Consider the following 25,522-nt stretch of genomic DNA (forward strand, 5'->3'; position numbering starts at 1 on the left):
GTTTCGAGAGGTGTTGAATTAACTTTTTGGTCATTTTAGAGGCTGTAGGTGCTGTCAACCCTCTTTAAATGGATGGAAAACAGTGTGAATTAATATAAAAGTCATGGATTTGACATTAGGATCACTTCTCATGACACTTTAATGAATTTATATGAGTGTGAGTTACATTTAACATTGTGTAAACTGCAGCTTGTAGAGGTCAGTCTGCTGCAGCTAATCTTCAGAAATTGTTAAAAAAAAATAAAAAATGAATTGTGTTGAACATTATGTGTGAATGAAAGCTGACGTCGGTGTGTTTGCAAACGTTACTCAGAGCAAAGGCGGAAGTAAAACATCCAGTGGGAGGGGACGGAGGCCATCACAGCCCCCACTGACGCCTGTCACGGTAAGATGTTTGTGGAGGTTTTTCTCTCCGCGTTCATTGTGTGGCGGGTCTAATTTTAACTCCAGAAGGTACGCTAAGTCGTCGGGTAAGGTTTTGAACCAGGCCGACAGATTAAGAGCTTAACTATCCCGGCAAAGGCATCCTTAAGCCTGTGCTTAGAAGGTCATGTCTCAGCCGTGCGAGCTAAGAAAAGTGGCCAGGCGCTAGCTGACACTGACAGGCACACTGCAAACCCACGGCTAGCCTTCACAGCTAGCACTAGCTTCATTCAGCTAACTACTGCCAACATGCAGGAATGGGCGAATCAGTTATGCGTGAGTAACTGGCAGCACGGCTGTCCGGACAGTTCAGCTAACTTCACGTCGTCGTTACATATTTCGGTTTTCTCGCTTTTCGCGATTGATTTGTACACACTTGAGCTCGCTATGCTAGCGTTAACGTCGCGGTAGCTCGATGCTAAAGCCAGCTAGCGAACCGTTCCTCTACTTTTTTCGTTGGGGGGGCTAAGCTAGCAGCTTAACTCACAGTCAGCCTCTGTGGAGTACTCGTATTGTCTGTCTGGAAACTATCCAAGAATACGCTGTTTATTATTTATACTCAGTATGGCGTGAATTATCGTACAAACGTGTCACATTCAGCTGCATCCGTCTTGCTAGCTCCGTCGTCAGCTGTTGTTAACGCATCGTCTGTGCTTAACTTGTGGCTAACAGCCTGTCTGATGCTGACAGCCACCTGAAGCTCAATGAATAATGAAGCTGCTACGTTTTATTAATGAAACGCTGTGTTGTGTTGATGCTGTCACTTGTTACCAATAGCTAGTAAACGTTAACAAGTGATGGGGCCTTTGCTGACAACATCTCTCCCTGCTAGCATGTTTATGAAGTTTCATTCAGTCAAACGCTAGCTGAAGATAAAGGCAGTGTTCAGTGATATTACTGTTAAAGCACTTTTCTTGTTGTTATATAGATGTATGGTTTATGTCTCCATTAGCTATCTGAAGTACCATCTGATTTAATGAATGAACAGCTAATTAAATAACAAGTGCAGGCACCTGCCATCAGTATTTGTATTATGTAATAATCATTATATATGAAGTGTTTATAGCTGAACAACCTCCAGCAGAACAAAAAAAGCATACTTAATGTTCAAAGTCAACATAATCTGATGATTACAAACATGGGATAAGTTACGTAAAAGTATACTTCAGTTAAAAGCGTCACAGTCGGATGGCTTCGAGTATTATTTTACTCATAGCAGGAGAGTTTCTCAGTTAAATCTGAGTTTCTGTTCCTTTTTTGTTTGGGTTAGACTTCCCTTCATTTCCTTCAGCTTGAACAACATTCGCTTTTAGCAGGAAGTATTGTTGTGTAAACGGGAGAAGATGTTTCTCAGAGAGGCGCTGGGTCAGGAGAGGGAAATCAACAACAGGAAAGCAGAAAGTATTTTGAAGTTTGACTCGCCAAGTTCGCCACATTCATGCTGACCAAGAAGTTGTTTCAAGTTTAAAGAGATGATATCCATTGTTTTCCTTTCTGATAGACGGCTGCCGTTTGTTCAGGAGAAGACAGGAATTCCTCTTATTTCCCTGTGCTTGCACTTCTAGTATTTCCTGTCGCTCTCGTGATGCTCCAAGTTTCCACTCGTCGTCTTTCTCACCCTCACTTATCTCTTTGCAGGAGAATCGACAGTTTGGATCCAAGATGACGGACTCCAAGTACTTCACCACTACCAAGAAAGGTCTGATAGCTCGCTGCTCATACATTCATCAGATAAATTATTTAACGAGTGAATCAATCGATAAGTTGCCATCATCCGTGCAGTGTTTTCAAGCAAGCGCATGGTAGATTTCAGCTGCGTGGTGCTGAATTATTATCTCCACAAACTGCACTACATTTTGTTAATGTAATGTCGTTACATATTTGAATATCACTCAGTTAAAGATGCTTACTCGGGTAAAGATTGTAGCAAATCCTCAAGAAAGCCATGTTCTGTAAATTTGAGTTGTTGAATATAACAAAACCTAAAACTAACCTCGCCTGAGATGTTGTCACCCTGCATGTCTCGCCATTTTTACAGCGAACAGAGCTGCACTGGTTATTATAAATCAGATTAGACATATTGAGCATTAACTGACAGATTTGACCGTCCTGCTGTGCCTCCTGTTGTGTTTTTGTTGCACACAACCCAAAAACTGTGCATGTTCGCACGCACCGGGCTTAGTTTCTTTCAGTATCTGCTTTTTTTTTCTGTGCATCTGCCCGATGTTGCTGTGTCGCAGTCTGTAGTTAACATCTTGGAGGAGATTGGGAGTGATTAGCGGTTTACAGTTCCTGGGAAACTCTTAAGTAGGTAGACTCAAATATAAGCCCAAAATTGACAGTGTACTGACAGTGTGTGATGTTTATGGTGTAATTCAGAGCCAGTGGGTTTGTTAGTGGCACTGCACTGAAATATAAATACAGTTTAGCCTCAGTCAGTTTTGTACATCGCACCAAAACAAATCAAAAACCGTAATCCTTGTTGAGATGTTCACACGGTGACATGATGTAGTTACAGTACAGAGCAAGTTAGCCCTTCTTCTTCTTGTCAGCTCTTCCTTAATAACTCGGTTTGTATCAGAGACTAGAGAGCGACCCACTCACTAATCTGTATCACAACAATACCCACAAGTTTGGCAGGACGTTGTGGTTGAAATCAGCTCATGATATCGATAAGATTGTTTTTCTGTTCAGTGTTTTCCACACTTAACTTGAGCGGGCGGTCCAGGTACTTTAACAGCCAGCCAAGTATATTTAGTGATCCATTTCAGGTTGTCTTTACTTTTACTTTTTATCGGTGCGAGAGAACGACTCTGTGGGTGATTAACTATTATTAACTATTTGATAATCTGCCCTCACATTCGCACATGCTGTGCAGAGAAACAGAGAGCGAGATGTATAACGTTGCTCCTCCAAACACACTGTTTTTAATTCAACCTCTCCTATTTAGTGTCGGCCTATTAATGCCGTTGTTTCTGTTCAAGCTTGTAAGAGCACCTAGCTGTTGCTGTGACATTTGGTACCACATTGGTTTCGATAGGCCACATAGTTAACGACGAGCTTCCTCCAAACATGGCTCACCTGAAAAACATACTGCTGACGAGTGAAGTCAACAGAGCAGCAGACAAATACCTGGAGAGAGAAACCCGAAAGGCGAGGTCAGCCAGTGGGTGTGTGCATTAAGGTGGACAATTAATGAAGGCAAACTTTTTTAAAGCCTCTAACTCATCAACAGTCAGGTCCATGACTTGTCACTCTTACTTGTTATCGGCGCTGTAAGTCTGCTGCTGTTCAGATACTTGCAACGCCAAACAAACAACTCCTGCTGCAGCTTTAATGTAAAAGCCTTCGATCACTCGGCCATTAGGAGGCTTATAGGCAGCACCATCTATCGTGCACTCTGATCACGTTGGTTTCTTCCGGCATGTGCACCTAAACACCTGAAAGCAATACAAGCCGGCAGTATCAGAAAACTGCTGCGGAAGTCAATGTCCTGGTTCTGAATGAGGGATTCTGAAAGGGTACTGAACGCTCTGTATTATGTCGGCGTATCCACTTTCCAGTTTTCCTGTTGTGACTTGTGAAAAATGTGCTGCACATTCGCCCTTCAACTCCTTATATCACAAATATATTACATGATGTGTGATTCCCTCTTTTCTCTTGTGTGTTCACAGGGGAGATCTTTGAGCTCAAGGCGGAGCTCAACAGTGACAAGAAGGAGAAGAAGAAGGAGGCCGTGAAGAAGGTCATTGCGTCTATGACCGTCGGCAAGGATGTCAGGTGAGCCAGGGAACATTTAAAGTCAGAGACGCAGGAGCTGGGATAATTAACTGTGACACATTATTGGAGTGAGAAGTTATATAACTCGTCGTCCCCTCTTCAGCGCTCTGTTCCCAGATGTTGTGAACTGCATGCAGACGGACAACCTGGAGCTGAAAAAGCTCGTCTACCTCTACCTGATGAACTATGCCAAGAGTCAGCCAGATATGGCTATCATGGCTGTCAACACCTTTGTAAAGGTAAAGTTTAATCCATTATAAAAAGTATATTTAATTATCTATTTATAACTCATTCGTACTGAGCCATAACAGTGTGTGTCCTACGGTTTGTGAGCCAAAACATAATGAAAGAAAAACAGAAGTATTTTAAGAGGAAGGAATTAATTTTACTGGGAAACTGTGTTGTATATAGAAATAAATCAAGAGTTATGATCTCTCTGAACCACCCATCTAGGACTGTGAAGACCCTAACCCTCTGATCCGGGCCCTTGCTGTCCGTACGATGGGCTGCATCCGCGTGGACAAGATCACTGAGTACCTCTGCGAGCCGCTGAGAAAATGTCTGAAGGACGAAGACCCGTACGTGAGAAAGACGGCTGCCGTGTGTGTAGCCAAGCTCCATGATATCAACGCTCAGCTGGTGGAGGACCAAGGCTTCCTGGACACCCTGAAGGACCTCATATCTGACTCCAACCCCATGGTACGACTCCTTTGAGCAGCACACTAGATGGCTGGGTTAGCCCCTGCTCTGTCTTTAACTGATACGCCCTGTGCTGGCATACAAATGACCACCATGTTGCCAGAATTGTGTTAGTTCAGTGACCTCTCTTTTATATCTCTTTTCCTTTTTATCTGTACTCGTCTTTATCTTTAGGTTGTAGCAAACGCAGTGGCAGCGCTGTCGGAGATAGCAGAGTCTCACCCCAACAGTAATCTACTGGACCTGAACCCCCAGACCATCAACAAGCTGCTGACCGCTTTAAATGAGTGTACAGAGTGGGGACAGATATTCATCCTCGACTGCCTGGCCAATTACACACCTCGCGATGACCGTGAGTCCCAAAGGTAAGCGAAGCCCCTTTTTTTAACGTTGCATGTAAGATGACAAACATTCACAGTTTAATTTTCTGATCCTTCTCCCCCAATTTCATCGACGTCTGCCAGCATCTGTGAGCGTGTCACCCCACGGCTCTCGCATGCCAACTCCGCGGTGGTGCTGTCAGCGGTTAAGGTTTTAATGAAGTTCATGGAGATGCTGCCCAAAGACCTGGACTACTACGGCACCCTGCTGAAGAAGCTCGCCCCGCCGCTGGTCACTCTCCTCTCTGCTGAGCCCGAGTTGCAATATGTGGCGCTCAGAAACATCAACCTCATCGTACAGAGACGGTAAATGTGGGGAGGTCTTTTGCTATTAGCATAAACTGTAAAATGGTCCGTTACAGTTGGATTCCTTTTATTTTATTGTGTGTTGTGTTACAGTCTGAGTCGATCGCCACAAATAACAACAAATGTCTCTTATAGCCCAGAGATCCTGAAACACGAGATGAAGGTCTTCTTTGTGAAGTACAATGACCCAATCTACGTCAAACTGGAGAAGCTGGACATCATGATCCGCCTCGCATCTCAAGCCAACATCGCCCAGGTAACACGCCCGCTGCAGTAACACATTATTGTGTTAGAAAACCTGTAAAACATTTCTTTATAGATAACAAAGCGATCTGAGTGACACCACTGCTCGTCTGTCTGCAGGTCCTGGCTGAGCTGAAGGAGTACGCCACTGAGGTGGATGTGGACTTTGTCCGTAAAGCGGTCAGAGCCATTGGCCGCTGTGCCATCAAAGTAGAGGTGGGTGGAGATGATGTCATATTGTCACTGTTTTTTTTGTTGGCCTTTGTAAACAATTAAAGGCCAACAGTAAGACACAGATCCGGGAACTTTGACAACTAACTGATCAATCGTTGCAGCTCTACTTGCAGTCTAAACTGTTTCTGACTGATTTTTATTCCCTTTACTTTCAATAGCAATCAGCAGAGCGCTGTGTCAGCACACTGCTGGACCTCATCCAAACCAAGGTCAACTATGTGGTGCAGGAGGCCATTGTGGTCATCAAGGACATCTTCCGGAAGTACCCCAACAAGTAGGTTCCCACGTGGCCATGTCGGTGTGGTCACACGCGTATTGTTTGCTCACACTGGCCGTTCAAATTGAGACATTTGAGATGTGTGACGTTGTTTGTGTGAATTAGATGCTTCGCTTTGTTGTCAAATCTGTAGTATTGACTCACACAAACTGTTAAACACAAGCAGACAGCGTGTCTGTTCCACATCACTGACCCCCAGATTATTCTCTCTTGCTGTTTAAATGGGCAGAGTGAAAGCTCATTAAACAGACAAAAATTGTTTTCATGTTGGCATTCATCCTGATACGGCATGCCCGAAAGCTTTCGGACAAGAAAATTGTTAACGGTAACGCAGAGAGTGTTCGCGGTGGACCGCGCTGAACAGCCTGCCTTGATTGCACCTGGTCGAAGGTCAGGTTTATTCATCCGGAGCGTGACTTTCCACTGTGGATCCGACAGAGTGCATTCATGTGCCAGACAGAAACCTCTCCCACACACCACTGTGGAGTCGTGAGTCGCACAGGGAGCAGCTTTGCAAAGCTTCCAGCCTCGGCACGGCTCAAGCCTTCAGCTGTATGAGTCACTACCCACTCAGACTTCTGCCTTTTCTAATTAGAAATCAACTAAATCTTTTTGATTTGGCAAATCTTGTAATTAAACCATTATGTAAATGGAATTGTTCATTATGAAACATTTAGTGCAGGATAGAAATTTATCCACCACGGCAGAAAAAATCGAGCATCTAGTCCTGAAGACGTACGAGGAGCTAAAAAGACAGTAAATATTGCATTTACATTGTCAGGCTGCCAGAATACACGGCTCCAAGGCAATGCTAATGCTGCTCTGTGTCTCCTGAGTGTTAAGTAGGCAGCAGTTGATGTGGAGACTGTATCTTCTTGTTTTTTTCTGTCCCTGCCGGTCCCAACAGAATCATTCAATTTCAGGACAATTAGATTAATTTCCTCTGTGTGATTGTTTATATTTCAAATGACATTGTCTCCCCTAATATATTTGTAATATTCGACCGGATGCGATGTTGTTTTGTGTGACTGTGTGCAGGTATGAGAGCGTGATTGCCACTCTGTGTGAAAACCTGGACTCCCTGGATGAGCCGGAGGCGCGCGCCGCCATGATCTGGATTGTGGGAGAGTACGCTGAGCGCATCGACAATGCTGATGAGCTGCTGGAGAGCTTTTTGGAGGGTTTCCACGATGAAAGCACTCAGGTGTGTTCAGGAGGGTGCGGGGAGGTTGTTAATTTGTCCATTTTTGATTTCAATTAGCGGGCAGTGCTCGCAGTAAGTAGCACATTTAAGTTTCTGTAGTTGGAAATAATTAAAGCCTTTGGTTAGCTGCTGTTAAACACTGAAGATGGAGGTGACACGCCACACACAGCACCACAGAGAACTGGTCTTGTTAAACTGAGAAATGAAAGAGCCCTAGATGAGTAAGATATTTTGTATTAACTGTGCTTAAAGGGAAAACGTTACAGTAATGGTACATTTTTTTCCAGTCTGGTCCAGACACATTTTATAGAGAAGCCAGCTTTCATTCAGAGGAGTGTTGTGCAATTACACCAGGCTTACTTGTTTAGACGGCTCACTATTTAATAGATCGATTCCCATCTTATTGCCTTGGAGAGGCTTTTCTGATTACATTCGGTGGTTTCGTGGGATAGAAAAATGTTTGTTTTTGTGCTGTTGTGTGGAGTAGTAGTTGGAGTAACAGGGTGTGACCATGGGAAACCTGAGCCCTGAGAAGTAAAATGAGTCTCGACTTTGTTTATTTATGTGTTTACTCTACTTCTACACAGGTCATTGTTAAAGGATCATCATTAAGATGCAACTTCATGCCGAATTGGACTTCACTGGCTGCATTTAAAAGTCGTAGTAAAGGAGTTCTGACATGTACTGCTTGTGTTTACTTGTTCACCTGTAGGTGCAGCTGCAGCTACTGACGGCAATCGTCAAGTTGTTCCTGAAGAAGCCCACTGAGACCCAGGAGCTGGTGCAGCAGGTGTTAAGCTTAGCCACACAGGTGAGAGAGAAAATGCTCACAGATACAGTCTGCAGATATGTGATAATCCTCACCGTGCTGCCTGCTGCTCTGAATGCTGCCCGTGTCGTCCTCAAGTAGTTTGAGGCTTCTTCAGTTCTGGGAACAGAACTGAAGAAGCCACTTGGATGAGAGTTGAAACGTCTTCAAGAAACTGAACCAAGTCCAGACACCTATCATATAGCACACTTGAAACCCTGTGAACTTTCTCCTTTTTTCAGAGGTAATAAAAATGTAAGGTGTCAGTCTGCCTCATGCATCAGCCGAATCTTATCTGTACCGAGGCTGACTCAGTTTTTGACATCTTTGAATCACTGCTCAGTCTCTCATATCGGGGCCAAGACGGACTAACATTAAGTATTTATTAAATAAGCTCCATGAATAATAGTCCTTCCTCTTCTCGCCTCACTGCAGGACTCTGATAACCCAGACCTCAGGGACCGCGGCTACATCTACTGGCGTCTGCTCTCCACAGACCCTGTGGCTGCTAAGGAGGTGGTTCTTGCTGAGAAGCCCCTGATCTCTGAGGAGACGGATCTGATTGAACCCACACTGCTGGAGGAGCTCATCTGCCACATTGGTACTCTGGCCTCTGTGTACCACAAGCCTCCCAGTGCCTTTGTTGAGGGCAGCCGCGGCGTTCAGCACAAGAGACTCCCTGGCAGCGCTGGATCGTGAGTCATGCCCTTTTCTCTTTTTTTTAACACCGCAGGGAAAAGGGGGTTTGTTTACTTAAGTGGACAAAGCTTCTTGACCCGGCTATTATGTTACACTTCAAATTTGCTGAGTGTCACACTTTCTAGCAGTGTTGAGCTGTGCATCTGTTCTTCCCTGTTCCTTCCTGCCTTTTAGATGCAACACATCTATTTGTTATCTCTCTCGTTGACTACATGGAGTTATAAACGCAGTTTAATGGCATACAAGGCTCACAGTCTATGCCAGACTTTTACACAATGGTTTTGCTGGAGACGTATTTCTTAGCGAGGCGTCTCTGTTTGATCTGCTGCCATGTTAAACTATTTCTGCTATTCTGTTTTGAAACATCTTTTGTTGTTTTGGCTGTTGTCACATCTTCCATTTCGTGAGCAGGAGGACATTGACACTTTTCTGTGGTCTTGCTGGCCTCTTTTGCACGATCGCTTGTTTTTTTCATATATATATAAAACTGGCACAGAAACTTCTACATCACTACTGACATTTTCGACTTGAGTTAACTGCTGTCGACCCAAAGTGCGGGGCCGTTGCTTGGAGAAGGCTCATGCCCATGTCCATATATATTTTATCTCAGGTAGAAATCGCTGGCAGCGTGCTGGATAGGAAGGAGCACTTGTGCACTGAGAGACAAAGCTCAGCACATGACTTAACACTCAATAAATCTCTTTAAGTCTTAAATGCAGAGGCAAAACCAAACTCTTGCATAATAGAAGTTTATCTTTAGGTTATTAAGTATGCTTATTTATACATATGGCGTATTTTCCACCAGACATTTTGGCTGTTGATATTTTCATCCGACAGTCAACCACACGTATCTGCCAGCTAACGTAAACCCTGCTCACCGTGTACATTAAAATCAGGAACCAGGAATATCTGCAAACGGTTTGCAAATGAGTGACAGAAAAGGGCGTTCACTAAATTAATTATTTTTAATTTCTTGTAGAGGGGAGAGTGTCGACAGCCCAGATACAGGTTCTGCTGCTGGAGTTTCTGAGGCGCCCCCTGCTGTAATCCCATCCCAGGGAGACCTCCTGGGAGATCTGCTTAATCTGGACCTAACACCTCCTACTACCACCGGACCACCACCAGCCCCCTCCTCTGGGATGCAGATGGGTGCTATGGACCTTCTCGGAGGAGGACTGGACAGCCTGGTAGGTTGTCTATACACCGCTGTTTGAGTGCAGCTATCAGGCTCTGAAAGGCTGGCTTAGCACATCTCAGTGGATTTAAGGCTTATTGTCATTAGGACCGAGTGATTAAATGTATCTTTGTATTCTTTTTTTCTACCTTTTGTTGCTTTTTCTTTTTTTCCTTTGACTCCTGTGTGTTTTCCTTTCTTTGTTCAACGCTGCACCTGCAGATGGGGGATGAGTCTGAGCCGGTAACTACACGGAGGGAGAGGGCAAAACATTTTTAAACCATGTCAGGCCATGTTAGAGGATTAATTTAATGAGTGCAGATCTACTCTAGTTCTCGTGCATCATTCTGTAATTTTCATCCATCATTTATCATCTTTTCTTATCGTGATATCTGTAGGAAGCATGCTGTTAAATCCTTGAGTCCGTCTCTTTTCTTATCTCTGAGCTCTGCGATTTGTTTCATGTTTCAATCAGCCACCCATTCCCCAACGGACGGACACCCCTCAGTCACCTCAGCTCTCTCATCAGTCCCCATCGCCCCCCGATTACAGCCCCACTGAGGTTGGTCCAGGGGACCACGCTGGACCAGTAAAGGCCAGCAACAGCTTAGAGCCCCCTCTTGTCCCCTGTTGTACCACTGTGTCCCCTGAATAGTCCTCCTCAGCAGTCATTTGTGCCTGTTTGCACTTTGTTTATGTTTCTCATTTCATTTAGGTGAGATTTTAGTACATTTCCCCCACGTTTTGTCTTCCGTACACAGTAGTTTAGCTTTGTCACTGTGTAAAATCACTATATGTCTTGCACCTCCAGTTCTGGTCACTGTACCCGCAACCTCTTCATCATCACAGTAGACACATTTAGTGAGTAGCATTTGAACAAAACCTTTTGGATTTTGGACAATAAAAGGTCAGTTACATAAGAGGAGACATTCTCTCATACTGGTGCATATCTCCTTCTTATTTTGCTTGTTGCAAGTATAAACCCCCATAGCCGTCATTGAGACATCAGAAAGACCTTTCTGAGACCCTCCACCACTCCATCCACCCTCTTCAAACCCTCCATCATATAATTTAAGATTGCACCAGTAGATAACCTTGAATTTCTGTTCTTCTTCCTCTCCTCTCAGCTTGGCGGCGACCTTGGAGGAAGTCCTGCTGTAAGTCATTTTATCTGAGGTTGTTGCTCTTGGATTGCTCCGTAAAACGTGACATTGAATGTTTTTTGAGGTAACCTGTTGCTTCCTGACCCACAGATGGGTGCCGGTTTTGGTGCACCGCCAGCTACAATGCCAGCTTCTTTCCCTCCCCCCGTGAGCGGCGGTCTGGATGACCTGTTCGATCTCGGTGGCAGTGTTGGTATGCCCATGGGAGCCTACAGCCCTCCTAAATCAGTGAGTCTTGATAAGCTGGGATCGACATACTATGGAATAATGTAACAGCAGTGGTGGGGTCGCTAACGAAATAACGGATCTTGTTTACGTTCAGATTTGGCTTCCAGCCATGAAGGCCAAGGGTCTGGAGATATCTGGCACGTTTGCCCGCCGTGCTGGGGTCATCCAAATGGAGATGACCCTCACTAATAAAGCTATGAGTGTCATGACTGACTTTGCCATCCAGTTCAACAGAAACAGGTAAGATCATCGACTCAGCAGTGTGCTTAGCTTAGATTTTAGTGTGTTTTCACCTTTTGTGACACCTTTTTTCCCTCCTGTTGTTCCTCTGTAGCTTTGGTCTCGCTCCGGCCGGCCCACTCCAGGTTCTCACTCCTCTCAGCCCAAACCAGAGCATTGAAGTGGCCCTTCCCCTCAGTACTGTGGGACCTGTCATGAAGATGGAGCCTCTCACTAACCTGCAGGTAACAGCTTCATGACATTCATTTCCCCTGAAATTGTTGGATTTGCTTTTGATTGAATAGGAGGGAAACCTTTCGATTTTTCATGAACTGTCTCTGGACTGACGTTTCGAGCATCACACTTGTGACAGTGATGCAAGCTGTCAACAAGATGATGGTCACATGTCAAGTACAGACCAGAGGCACAGTGTAATGTATGCCAGCTTTTTTCAACGCTGGTCTTTTGAGGACACCAATGCCTCCAATTTACTGTCCTAACAAGGCTTCCTACTGGTCCTCAGACATTGTGACAGCTCTCTGTCAGAGGTGAATGGTAATGTAAGCAGAGCTGGTAGACATGACAGCTTTTTAAGTTTTTGATAATCAGATAAAAACATTGCTTTCCAAATTAAAGTTGACAATGTTTCAACTTCTTAGTCATTCATCTTAATATATCCCAAGTTTAAAGGACTAAAACATCAAAATGCTTCATGGTTGAAATACTTCTGAAGCTGTCCATCTCTTGAAACATTAAGTTTTGTCTGGAAATAGGACCAATGTTGTTTTAACCGATTTGTAACGCATCCTCGCTGTTATTAAGCTATACTGTTGAATTCCCATGCCGTGAATGAAAAAACGGGATTGAAACATGAAACAGCCGTCAGAGCGGCTGTGATAGGTGGAAAACAAAAAGCGCAGCGGTGGCGGGCTTGTTTTTGATCAGGGTGGTTTCTTTTAACTGGGCAGAATGGTGGACGGGTGCTGTGTGCAGCTGGAGAGAGAAGATAAGAGTGTCGAGGGGGATGATAGAGGTGGAGGCGGTCATTAGTGGTCAGACAACACATGGCTCCTTTGTTTCTCCTGGCCTCAGTAGACCTGCTAACCTTTCTACTCGGCTGCCTCTGGGCCCTGCTTTGATGAGAACTGCTGTCTGTTCTGACATTTTCTCGGATATTTTATTTCGAGAGCTTCTTCATGTATTTTATCTCGTGGAAGATAATCACAGGATATTATTTTGAGTAGTCTTTTAACTACTGACGTTGTGCAGCGCCGCAGTCAATAAAGCCCCTTTCTATCACACATCAGCACTTTTTAGAGCAACGCTTTTATTACCTTTGGGTGCAAGTTTCATGAATATTTTGCCACCTTAGTGCCTTCTTCATTGACACAGCAGTTCAATTTTAAACATATCAAAGTGGTGACAGGATTGCTTGTTACAGGAAGAGATGGGAATCAAGAACCGGTTCCGGTTGAGAAGAGGCTCCAAATTGCCCAATCCACTGGAATGATATTCCCCAAGCTTATCAATTCCTGTGATCGATGGTAGTCTGGTTTTCTGACATTTGCGCGTTGCAAAACACTGTCTTCAAAAACTTGTCTGTGTCAGCATCTAAGCTGCTGTTTGAGAGGAAGAAACGGCTGAAAGTGTGGCTTCATTTCAGGAAGAAGGACGACAACAGTTCTTGTAATTTCTGTAAAAATGATACATTTATGGAGGGATGGAAACCAACAATGTGCTGACAGACTCTTCTGCAGGACATGGGCTTTAATTCTTAGACTGCCATGGATTTCACACTCGACACACAAGCGCCACTGCTGAGCAGCCGGTCCATCACACAGGGGAAATATTCTATGTTACAATGATATAGGCGCCACACAGGGGCCACACGATTGATCAGGAATCAATAAGAGAGAGAGTCAGACTGATGAGCAGAATCCAAAGTGGCATTAGTATCATTAAGATTGTTATCAGATCCCATCCATAGCTACAGAAACAGACATACAGTAATGCCTGCCAAACACTTCTGTCTTATTAAACATATGGATTTATATAGACATATAGATACAGCGCCTGTCTGTCAAATTCTGATTTCTTCTAATTATTTTATCTATCACAGTTTTCCACAACAAGAGTCGCCGGAGTCAGATTGATTAATTTTACTACCAGCAGTCTCAATCCTTAAGTTATGTAGTTTACAGTCAGAGGAGACTAAGAAAACAGGCAAATATTAAAAAATGCATTTTCCTTTTAATCATCTCAGCTTTAGTTCAAAGTTCCTTCTGGACATTAAAATACTCGCCTATCTAAGATGACGAATGGCAATCAAATTCTGGACAGTACTTGGGAAAAGATGTGCTGACCCACGTAGCAAGAGCACAAAAATGTCTTTTTGCCTGACACAGCTCTTTCTGTATAACTTGCTGTGTTACTGGCAGTCCTGCATTGCACCCAGGAATAAGACGCCCTGATGAATTATTCACGAGACCTTCCTCTGTTATCCTCTGGCCGATCTCACTGTCCTTCTCTCAGCACTTTGTTGGTGAGCAGCCTGATTGATAACGCCGGCTGCCACCTGTCAGGTCTTTTTCTCCTGGGCCGATAGACCGTTAAAGGTCCCGACTGCTCGTCTCTTTTTGTGTCACATCTTTTATTTTTGGTGTTTTATTTTTAACCACTGTCTGCTATTCTTGCCTCCATTTCTGTGTTCATCTTTATTTATTTCAACTCGCTTAGCACTTTCTAAAGGCTGTGCAGAAAGAGTAATGTTTGATGTAATCAGCTTCTAAGTGATGTTTGCTGAAATTCTTTTGCAAATTGAGACCTCATGTTACTCCGAGACACAGTATGATGTGTGTGTTTGTGAAAGAGAGAGATTTCTCAGGACTGCAGCCCTCTTGATTCAGTAAACAGCACACATAAACCAGCAATGCCCATCCTTGAAGGGCACTTGTAAAGTAATTACCCACATATTGCTTCTTGTTCCTCATCCTGTCGTCCTCCTCTGCCCCCCTCCTTGGATGTAATCACTCTGCAGGTGGCTGTTAAGAACAACATTGACGTCTTCTACTTCAGCTCCCAGTACCCCATCAGCATGCTGTTTGTAGAGGACGGCAAGATGGGTGAGTGTCTCTTGGATAAATCTCTTCACTCCAAAGTCTGAAAACCAGGCTGACGTCAAAGACATACTCAGACGTCAGTACGAGCACGTGCACAAGTTTGACGTAGATGTGTGCGAGTCTGTCCTCTCAACTCTTTGGGGTATTCAGTTGCTCTGAGGTTGTGCACCAGTGCCACTGTTTGGCCTTTCCTCCTCCTGCTTTTGTGTGTTACTGTTTATTTATTCTGTGAAAACCTGCTGGCCTTTCTCCCCGCGGAGCCTCCTGATGGGGCTAGCAGCAGGGCAGCTGCCGGTGGCGGCGTGCTTATGCTCTGGAGCCGCAGCAGGAAACCGACTTAAATTTTTTCACTGCCGGGCGTACAATATCACCTGTTGTTACATTCAGTGTGTGTGCTCTGTCTTTGCCGCATTCAGTGATTTGTGTCTCCACATCCACAGAGCGACAGGTGTTCCTGGCCACATGGAAAGACATTCCTAATGACAACGAAGCCCAGTTTCAGATCAAAGACTGCCATCTCAACTCAGGTAATGGAGGATGAAACGAGAATGCACTACCTGAAGAGCTCCACACTGTGCTGCCACGTCCTGCAGATTCCCCAAATGTAGAAATAACCCAACAGAGCAGTGGCCATCTCAAATTCAAATCCTTGCTAATGAAGCAAATTGTATTTGATGAGAAGTCATCTGCTACAGTCCCTATTTACGTGTGATAATTCAGTTTCACACAGGCGTGAGAGCAGCTGAACTGGAGAAGAATTCCTAATGACAGCTTAATGGAGATTTCCCCCCACAGATTAAATTTCTTCTTCATCAACACAGAGAGAGGGTTTCACATCCTACTGGGGCGCAGCAGCAAGACAGTCTGAGGAGAAATGATTATTTCAAATTAGTGACTGCATCTTTGCTGCACAGGCAGCCTGGAGTGAAATTTAAGGGGATAATAAAGGGGGAAAGAAATCCTGCATGGTACATTAAATGACTGTTTTCAATGGTTTAATAAACAAATGAGCTGTATTCTATTCAGATGGTTAAAGTAGTATAGATGTAACAGCATAAATGTTGACTTCTCGAACATGTTCCCTCAACAGATGCCGCCTCCAGCAAACTGCAGGGTAGCAACGTCTTCACCATAGCCAAGCGTACGGTGGAGGGTCAGGACATGCTGTATCAGTCGATGAAACTCACCAATGGCATCTGGGTTCTGGCTGAGCTGAGGGTGCAGGCAGGAAACCCAAACTACACGGTCAGTACTGCATTAGTTGTTTTATACGAATTCATGAGTTTGGTCACATCATTGTGACTCAATTCTGACTTGATAAACAACTATTGCCCTATAAAGAATGATGTTTTTAAGTGTATTAAATGTCCAGATTAAGCTGCTTATCACACCACGATTACACGTCAACTTTCATCATCGGGCTGCGGCGGCTGTAGGTCCTCAAGTTTTCCAAAGACTCCTGCAGTGGTGTGAATCCATGTGTCTGTCACTTATTGGAGAATTTGGTTTCTTCCTTGTTTGTAGCTGCAAATCAGAGCACAAACGACTCTGACTGCACCATTCCAGTGTCACGTCTCATGTGTGTGTGTTATCTTGTAGTGTGTGACCCCCTGTCGCTGATCACTCAGAGTGTTCAAACCACAAGGATTACAAGACAGAGCTGAGAAGTGTGAACGCGACATCGATCTGACGACTTTGAAAGTCGTGTAGTGTGACCGAGGCATTCAGTTAGCATGGGTTGAAGTTTTCGCAAACTCTGTGGCCAACCTCCTTCACTTTTAATCTATTTATTCACCAACAACCTGCCTTAAAATGTCTGCACACTGCACTGCTACATTCACCCCTCTAACAGCTGGGGTCTGTGTATTGATGCTGCAGAAAATCAGTAGTCAAACTAATATAATACTGATACTGTAGCAGCGAGCCTTAAACTGCACACATGAATGCCGCAGTTTGCAGGTCTCTTAATAGCGTGTTCGATACATTGGCTTGACTGGCCGTTTCCTCAGATCTCTTACCCCATGCTGACAGGAGAGCGGCTGCTTAAATGTTGCCAGCAGCAGCAGCAGCATGCATTAATAAAGAGCGCCGAGTTCACCAAGGCAACTCTTACAGGAGCAACATGTAAGTTAACTCATAATTCAAGTCAACTAAAATAATCTGCACAGTGTGAAGGAACAACACTTCTGACGTAAAATAATAACATTAGTCAGTGTGATGGAGTTAACAAAACACCATCACCACTGGACATTTTTCCTTGATGTTGGACAAATGACGGCACAGAGCCATGAAGGAGATTGATGTTCAATGAGTTGTGAGTGCGGTGAAGGTTCAGTGATTAGATTGTGGGCCAGTATTGGTGACTCACCTGTGTGTTTGTGTGTGCACGTGCGTATTTGTTTGTGTTGTCACATGACTCAGCCCTGTCTGCTCCCCATCTTCTGCACTTGATGGATTGTGTTCGGCTTAGAAAATTCTTTGCGACTGGCCCAGAACGAGGACCTTGGTGTGACTCTCCTCCTGTTCATCACTCAGGACTGCCTGTAGATCATGTTTTCTATTTATAAGGTGGCATTAACCACCTACTTTTATTACCACTACTGCTTTAATGTTTTCTTCTGTCTAGACAAGTCAATTTGTTCTAACTTCATGTAGGAGACTTGGGGAAAATACGGCTTCAGGAGTATTTCGTGGAATTAATTGACTGAAGTGAAAGATTTTTACTTTATGGTTATTTGTGGAGTATTTACTGTGTGTCATTTGTTCTGCTGGGGGCGGCGAGCAGCTTTCATTTCCTCGCTCTTGATCGGTTGCATTTTTATTTCCCCTGTGCGTCCCATTTGTGCCGTAACCTCATTAATTCAGGACTCTCTGCACTGTACCCCTCCTGCCATTTCATGTTAATTTTTAAGTTCAAATTGCTCCTCAGCGAGGCTCGTAAGGCTCCCCCGCTTTGTTTTTTTGCAGAGGGATCATAAATTGTTCAGTGTAGAGGAGGCTCCAAGTTAAACATGCTGCATGTACAGTGTGTACTCTGATGCTTGTCTCCGAGAGCTGCTGGCTGCTGCATGGTCTCTGCACTCTCTTGGCACGGCACATTAAAGCCAAGCTGCTAAAGCCTTTTGTCAGCAGCTATTTATAGACCTGAAGAAAGTACAGCCCTGCCAACGGTTATTGTCTGGATTTTATTCTGCTTCTTCAGACGAGACATTAAAACAATTATAATTCATTTCCTTCATTGAGACGTGAGGAAGCATGTTTGAATGTCACTGTTTTTGTCTTAAAACTTGATTGGCTTCAGCTCTCCCATGATGCCACACTACTTATAGCTGTGGCCCAGTTATTATTATTATTACTCTGTGCTTATTCCAGCTCAGTTTGACTATGTTCTGCATTAACAACAGCCTTAATGGACAATATCTCCCCACAATGCAATGCACAATGAAATGGAAGATCTTAAGAAAGCAAAGTAAAGATCCAATCACAGTATTTGCATGTTTAAATGCTTTAATAAATGACAGCTTGAGTTTACTACAAATTAGCAGTTAGTCTGAGATGTTGCTGTTGGTTAGATATCACAGACGCTAGCAAAGCAACACGGCACATAAAATGGGCACAGTAGAAACGTCTCAAAGGTCGGATCACCATGGCAACTGTTTATATATTCAAACGTGACACGTGAGGCTGAAAGGGAAAACAGAAATAAACAAGTTTGAAAACCCATAGTTTTACATATCTGTGCAACGCTACTCAACCACCAGTCGTCTGCTCGGATGTGATTGTTGCTGCGTGATGTCACAGTGATTTGGTCTGTTGCACCTTTGAATATATTTTTGTGTTTCTCTTCTTAAACCTGCGATGCAACCAAGTACTGAGCACAGCAAAGGATCAACAGCTTTTACTTCTAATGCTTACCGTGTTTGTAACAGGTTTGTCACCTTAAACCTTTTAGCAACAACACATCCTCACGACTAAATGGGTTCATTGTCAGCGTCTCCCAAAACGTTTGGTTGGGTTTAGGAAAACATTGTGTTTTAAGTTGAAATCACCACGTTACTTCTGTCACGTCAGATACAAATGTACCTGTGTTACCTCAGTTACTAAGTTAAAAGTTAAAAGATCTCTCTGCTGACTTCTGGTTTCAGCTCGAATGTCCTGTGTCTGTATACAGACTTGTCACTCTTTATACTACTTCACCTCATTTCCTCCTTTGCAGCTGTAACAATGACCACAGATGCTAGAGGTCGCGGCCTATCACCAGATGTAAATACGGCTCATAATAAACTGTTTTCATTTTCAACCTAACCGGCTCGTTAGCAAACAGTTGCAGCTGTCACAGAGCGTTCGTTCATTCAAGGTTGTCTCTCTTGCTGAGAACTGGCAAAGAAATGTGCAGTTTAACTCTTTTACTTATGTTTTCGGTCTCTATCAGCTCCTGAGGGAGATATCCGGCTCTTCAGTTGCTAAATGTTACACCATGTTTACAACACAAACACAGACACACATTTGTTAACTGTGTCCGTAAAGTTTTAGGCCGGACGGATAAACAAAGAGCTGAAACAATATAAAGTTCATCATAGAGTCAGGTGATAAATCTGTGTAGCGTCATCATTGGAAACTTGTTATTCTTAAGAAAAAAGCATTGTTAATGTCTGATTGTAGCCACTTTAAGTTTCTAATTCTGAAGTCGTCAGTCGCTCTCAGATTGATTCATTAGTCTGACCTCCATCGCAGCTCATTTATTCTTTATAGTGTATGTAGTGGAGAACTGGGGCGCTGCTCGTCTTTTTGACATGAAGCATGGTCTTCTCATCTGCCATCTCCTGTCCCCATGGCAACTATTCGCCCGGTGATGTTGGCTGATTTCCTCTCTCCACCTCTTGAGCTGGTAATTCTGAGGGTTTTGGTTGAACACAGAAATGGACACCAAAGTGCTGCACTGCACGCAGATACAGACTATGTGTCGTCCCTCCAGACGAGCTCAGAGATTCGGTTTTCACATTCGTGTCCCATTTAATATCTCACAACTTGATCATTGTTGGTAGTTTTACAAATAATATAACAATATGATGACGTACCTTTTATTTGTGAGGTTTTAAATGAACTGGATCGACCAAAAACAGACAAACCGGTTGTTTCACTCAGGATGAGTTGATCGTGGTGAATTTCCATTATCTGTATAATCATGAGTATCCTCACGTGTGACTTGAGAAAGCTACCTTGATAACATACAGTCCTCCTATATTGATGTCCTGATTAATTTTCCATAAATTCTTATATTATTACCAATAAATTATTCAAGCCGATAAATACAGCCCATAATATGAAGCCAGGCTGCTTTTGTTGATTTAACAAGAGCAGCATTTACAAACTCTGATACAGTAGGCGTCTGTTTTTACCTTGAAAGTTGGTTTCAATCCACCAATAAACACAGAAAAGGAGGAGGAGGAGGAGGAGAATACCTCCAGGTGTGCATAAACTACAGGTTAGGAATTTCTTCTTAAAATACAAACATGTGAAGTTATTGTTTATCGAATCCCCACCAGCCATGAGAAAAGCAGATAGATTATCGTATCGGCTGAAAAAACTCCATATCGTGTACCCCTTAAAGAAAAATAACATATTTAAAATTAGGATTAAGATGCACACAACTTTATCAGACCCTGATCATTAAATAGCCGAGTGTCTTTGCTCTTCCCTAACGCACTGCAGCACTCCCATGTCCCCATTTATGCAGGTTTCTCAAAGACTCCTGCTGTGTCCTGCAGCGAGATGAATCCACGTCTCTGTCTCTTCCATAACACATGATAGCACCATTTTTATAACTAAACATTAGAAAGACAGAATTATGTAAACACCTTGATACTTGAAATTCCCTGTCTTGGTAAAAAAAAAAAATCCTGTCCCTCCATCTACACCATGTGATTGCACCCCCTTCGTCACTACAGTGGCTACCTGCTCCTTATTTGTCTGTTTCCCTGCTACTGTTAATATAATCCTGATTTTCTAGCAGCGAGCCTGAAGCTGAACACAATCATGCCGCAGTTTTTAGGTCTCTTAATAGCAGGTTCTGCGCAGTGGCTAGACCATCCGCATTTCCTCACATCTTTTACCCCATGCTGACAGGAGAGCGGCTGCTTAAATGTTGCCAGCAGCAGCATGCATTAATAAAGAGCGCTGAGCACATAGAGGCAACACTTAAGGAGCTGCGCAGTATTGTTGCTTTATTCCACTGCAGCCCTGTGGCATCCACCACAACACGCTCCCATCGCCTTTGTTTGATTATTAATATCCAAACATTTTTAATAATGGCGGCAGTCTCAGAAGACAAAACATGACTGGAGCTTCAAACATGGACTCCGTTTTCCTGAAAAAATTATATTTTCAGGACTACGAGACAAAACAGCAGACATTTGAGGACTTATTGTGACTGAAAACAGAACTTAGACATAATGTTCTTTGGATTTAGTTTCTTATCTTCCTGCGTTGTTTGTGTTTGTCACTCAAAACTAGTCACAGAGGGTCTGCACTCGCTATCTTTAGCAGATTTGCATTGTGACTCCCCCCCCCAGACGTTTTTCCAGTGGAACAAATGTGAGTCTGAGAAATGACACTGATGAAAGCTGAAAGAACAAGTCGGAGGCAGAACGGCTCCGTGTGGACGTAGACGGCTGTGTGCGTTTCTGTCAGGGAAAGAGAGAAAAAAAGCTTGTTTTCTCACATCACAGAGACGTTTGTCTGTGACGAGAAAGCGCAGCTGTTTGTAATTATGAAGCAATTAAATGGTGGAAAGTTTTTAAAATATTAGAAGTAACAGTCTTTGTGTTAAGTGCAGCATCATGGCAGTATCTGTCCTGGTACACATCTCCAGCTGCCCTGTGTTTCCTGTAGAGAGTGTCTCCTCTGGATCTGAGGAATAACATCTGCAGTATGATTGTTGGGAGAAAAAACTGTATGAAATCCTAAACCGACTCCCTGCTGGGAAATAACATCAAAGATTGGAGAGGCTGCATCTGTTTTCCCCAGTTTATGTATCTGTATTTCTGTCAGTCTTCAGTCTGTTTCCGACTGAATTTAGCTTTTGGTTTTTTTTTCATCTGAGAGATATTGAATTTTGAGACTTCTGCTTCTTTACAATGGTCTTATTTTTAAACCAATCGTCTTGAAATTAAAGAAAATGTTAACACAGTTTGCCTGATGAAGACCTTGTAGGTCAAAACAATCCATTAAGCTTGCAAAGTGCCTGTCCCCTTCCCGTTTCCTTTGTTTGTTGTGCTTAGAGATGTTAATTGTTAATCATTAATCACCTTTAAGATTTGAACCAATTAACATTTTGTTTGCAGACAATCAGATTTGGGCACAAATTAAGCGTCGGATGCTATAAAAATGTCATGCCCTGATTATCCAGGGATTCATGATGTTATGCTGACTATCATCAAAATATACTTTATATATATATATTTATATTTATATAATATAATCTTTACCTTACATTTTGCTCAGAAACTTAATATCCTTTTTACTGTCAGACTTCTCCCCTGCATAAATAAATGGGGGCATCTCATCTTACCTGTCGTTCTTTTGTTAGGAATCTATAGTATTGATACAAATCCGTTCAAAATAAATCAGGAAATCAATATCGGATTGTATGTTATCAAGCCAGACGACAGATATTCAAGCTTAACCCGATAAAGATAATTCACCACAATCCTGAGTGTTTTTATCACAATCTGTGATTTTATCTTATATCCTCCCATCTGATGCACAAATACATCAAAAAGTATCAAATGTTTCAAATTAAAACACAAAATACTGGTTTAAGAAAATGTATTTAATTAAGATACATCAAAAAAATTTAAAAACGCTCCAGACAAACTGATATTATCACATTTTAGCCGTTTAGTTGCATCAGTTTGGGTTTGAGTCTTTATTTAGTGTTATTTAGTTTCATTCATCTGTTTTTTAAACTCCTAATGATGCTTACTCTGATTTAGCATCAAACAAAGATCATGTTGATGCTTAAAAAACATTTTCTAATGGAAGCACATCCAACATGTTTCATATTATTGATTAACTGATAATCCATCGTTAAAGCAGCCGACTGTCAACTTCCATCACTGGTTTTGCAGCTTTATCCTGTCATTACTTCATCATACCAACACAAGCTGTGATTTATTAGCTAATGTATCAGTGTGTTATCTCTTCTGTGTATCTCGTTAAAGCTGTATGTGATTTGTTGCACTTCGTGTCCCACAGCGGTCGTCTTCTGTATTGATTTGTCCATCAGAACCTTGTCTGCACTTTTGACAGCCGAGTTGCGAAGTGAAATCACGCTCATCCTGCTCCTCTGTCCTCTCCCTCAGGTGTCTCTGAAGTGCAGAGCTCCCGAAGTTTCCAACTGTGTGTTCCAGAGCTACGAGGCGATGCTGAAGAACTGAGAGACGCCCCGACGTCGACCCGGCCGCTGCCCCTCGCAGACTCCCGGCACCTCTTCCTGCTCTCCCCTCACCTGACCCACGAACCATATTACAACTTCACTCAGTGCGGGAGCCACTTCCTGCTGTGTCGGGCCTGGAGGCTGCGCTCTGTATGTCATTCAGCTCTTTAATTAGGATGGTTAATGATGATTTCTGTCCCATTTTGACCACATGGCTGATTGTTTTATTCCCCCTGAGACTGCAGATATTTCTGGTTCGCTCTCTATCCTGTCCCTCTTTGTGTTTGTTGGCACACCAGTTCCAGTTTCTGGACATTTATCTCATGATAAATCTTCTCAATGATCACCGTCACACTGAGCAGGTGCTCCGCTCGTCCCTGCCGCGCCCGTCCTGTGACGACCTTTATTCTTTTGGAGACGGACAGCCGTGTGACTTGTATCCCCGTGACTGTTTCCTCTGCATGAGGCTCTTTAATCACTAGCTAGCCCCATTTCTCTGCAAATTGGAGTCTATTTTTAGCGTCTGCAATCAGCAGGTGAATCATCAGCGTCTGCATATTTATTTAGGGTACTTTCGATTTAAAAATGCGGCTGAAAAAAAGGCTTTAACTCTCCCTCCGCCTGCGTGAAGTGGAAGGTGGCCGCCTGGGCCGTGGAAGAGACACATAAATACTTACAAACTACATTATTGTTGTCTTTGTCATTTTGTAGAGTTTTCTCCGGCGTGTGGTCGGCAGCGGGATCGGATCCTCTGAATGTCTGATGTGTGCCTGGAAATGTTTGTCGTCGTGTGTTTATTTTAATTTCTTACATCAATATCTGGACATTTTATAGACTAGCAGCAGTTGTCCGCTGCCAGCTCTCTTACTTAGTCATTCCATGGTTTAATTTGTGTTTGTAGTCTTGTTAGTGTGCATGTGGCAAACTGGGAGAGAGCCTCAGGTGTTGAGGACGAATCGGTGACAGCCGATCGGAGCTCTCTCTGCCACTTTGCTCTCTCTGTATCCTTATAGCAGCTTTCGGAGTACCACGGCCACCTGAGATGAAGGCTCAGGTGAGAAATCTCTAAACTTTCTAACACTTCTGAGTAATACGTGTACACGCAGGTAGCAAACTTAGCTCGAGAGAAAGACAGAGCAACACCCAGTTATCCCTGTTTTACCCGCAGACTCCAGATGAAATTGATTCCTTTTTCCGAGTCGTTACACTGAAGCCCTTTTTATCGGCTCCGCAGGACGTTTGCACTTTCTCTACAAGGCCTTGTAAAAGACTACAACGGAGGTGGCTGTGTGTTCTGAGTGTGTGTCTTTGTGTGTGGTGACGGCTGATTCATATGAAATGCTGTATAAAAAAAAAAAGAAAAGAAAAAAAAGATAAAAGAAAGAAATCAAATGTTTAATCAGATGCTTTTTGGTTGACTTGATTTTGTTCATTGTGTGTACATCATTTGAAAAAGAACTATTAAAAGTCTTGATAAATTCACTCGCTCAGTCTTTTATTCAGTATGTCGACATTTATGACGGAGTAAAAGTTAAAAACGATCTGTGTCAGTGTCACAGGACGCAGAACGTTATCTCAGTGTTTGTTTGCTTGGCAAAGTTCACATTCCCAGAGTCCCTGGAAGCCGGCGTGCGTTGTTTTCACACACACTTAATAATCATTGATGACATTTGGGGCGTTCATGTTCCTTCTCATGCTCGGCTCTGGCGTTTCAGACCAGGCAGCCTTCACAGCTTTTGCATACAAAGTCTCCCAGTGTTGTGAAGTCTGGAGGTTTATCCACAGCCGAGTGCATCTTTGAGGTGCGGCAGCTCCTCTGAAGCAGTGACGGGGTCTTTAAAAGGTCCGAGCTGCTTGGGAAAGTCTAACTGAATCGCTTAGACGGGAAGACGAACAAGCTCCCGTCTCAGATCGGCTCCTCTGTGGGGGATAAAGCTGCAGAGTTACTGACCGGAGAGGAGCCGCGTCGTCCAAAGCTGTGCCAAGCATTAGTCTGTTAATGATGTATTGATCCTATGTGATTTATGCCTTCCAACAGGGGGCGCCACTGCACTGCACTTTGTTAAAGGCTTAGTCCGTATAACAGACTCCCAAACTGCTGAAGTTAATAATATGAACAGTGTTTTTCT

The 25,522-nt window shown here is 43.4% G+C and overlaps 1 protein-coding gene across 5 annotated transcripts; it reads left to right on the forward strand.

Moving 5' to 3' along the window:
- The first annotated feature begins 326 nt into the window (after positions 1-326).
- ap1b1 (adaptor related protein complex 1 subunit beta 1) lies at positions 327-24,875 on the forward strand. 5 transcript variants are annotated; one of them, XM_084359141.1, is made up of 23 exons: positions 327-385; positions 2,062-2,122; positions 4,098-4,203; positions 4,307-4,442; positions 4,657-4,902; positions 5,077-5,267; positions 5,367-5,588; positions 5,724-5,844; positions 5,952-6,047; positions 6,224-6,339; positions 7,381-7,546; positions 8,259-8,357; positions 8,790-9,049; positions 10,033-10,240; positions 10,450-10,470; positions 11,355-11,384; positions 11,481-11,618; positions 11,713-11,858; positions 11,953-12,082; positions 14,875-14,959; positions 15,397-15,483; positions 16,047-16,201; positions 23,320-24,875. In XM_084359141.1, exons 2-23 carry the CDS (start codon positions 2,086-2,088, stop codon positions 23,392-23,394), a joined length of 2,871 nt encoding a protein of 956 aa, XP_084215267.1. In that variant the 5' UTR covers positions 327-385; positions 2,062-2,085; the 3' UTR covers positions 23,395-24,875. The 5 variants fall into 5 exon arrangements, with proteins under 5 accessions (XP_084215267.1, XP_084215268.1, XP_084215269.1 ...); XM_084359142.1 differs by having other exon boundaries at positions 375-453; XM_084359143.1 differs by lacking the exon at positions 327-385 and adding an exon at positions 420-470.
- The last annotated feature ends 647 nt before the right edge of the window (positions 24,876-25,522 follow it).

This window comes from Pagrus pagrus (genome assembly GCF_965226575.1).
Source record: "Pagrus pagrus genome assembly, chromosome: 8".
Taxonomy (NCBI): Eukaryota; Metazoa; Chordata; class Actinopteri; order Spariformes; family Sparidae; genus Pagrus; species Pagrus pagrus.

Coding starts and splice junctions, on each gene's coding strand:
- ap1b1 (XM_084359139.1), top strand. CDS start 673: ATGCAGGAATGGGCGAATCAGTTATGC. Junction 5,845..5,951: donor CTCAAGCCAACATCGCCCAG/GTAACACGCCCG, acceptor GTCTGTCTGCAG/GTCCTGGCTGAGCTGAAGGA. Junction 16,202..23,319: donor CAGGAAACCCAAACTACACG/GTCAGTACTGCA, acceptor CCTCTCCCTCAG/GTGTCTCTGAAGTGCAGAGC.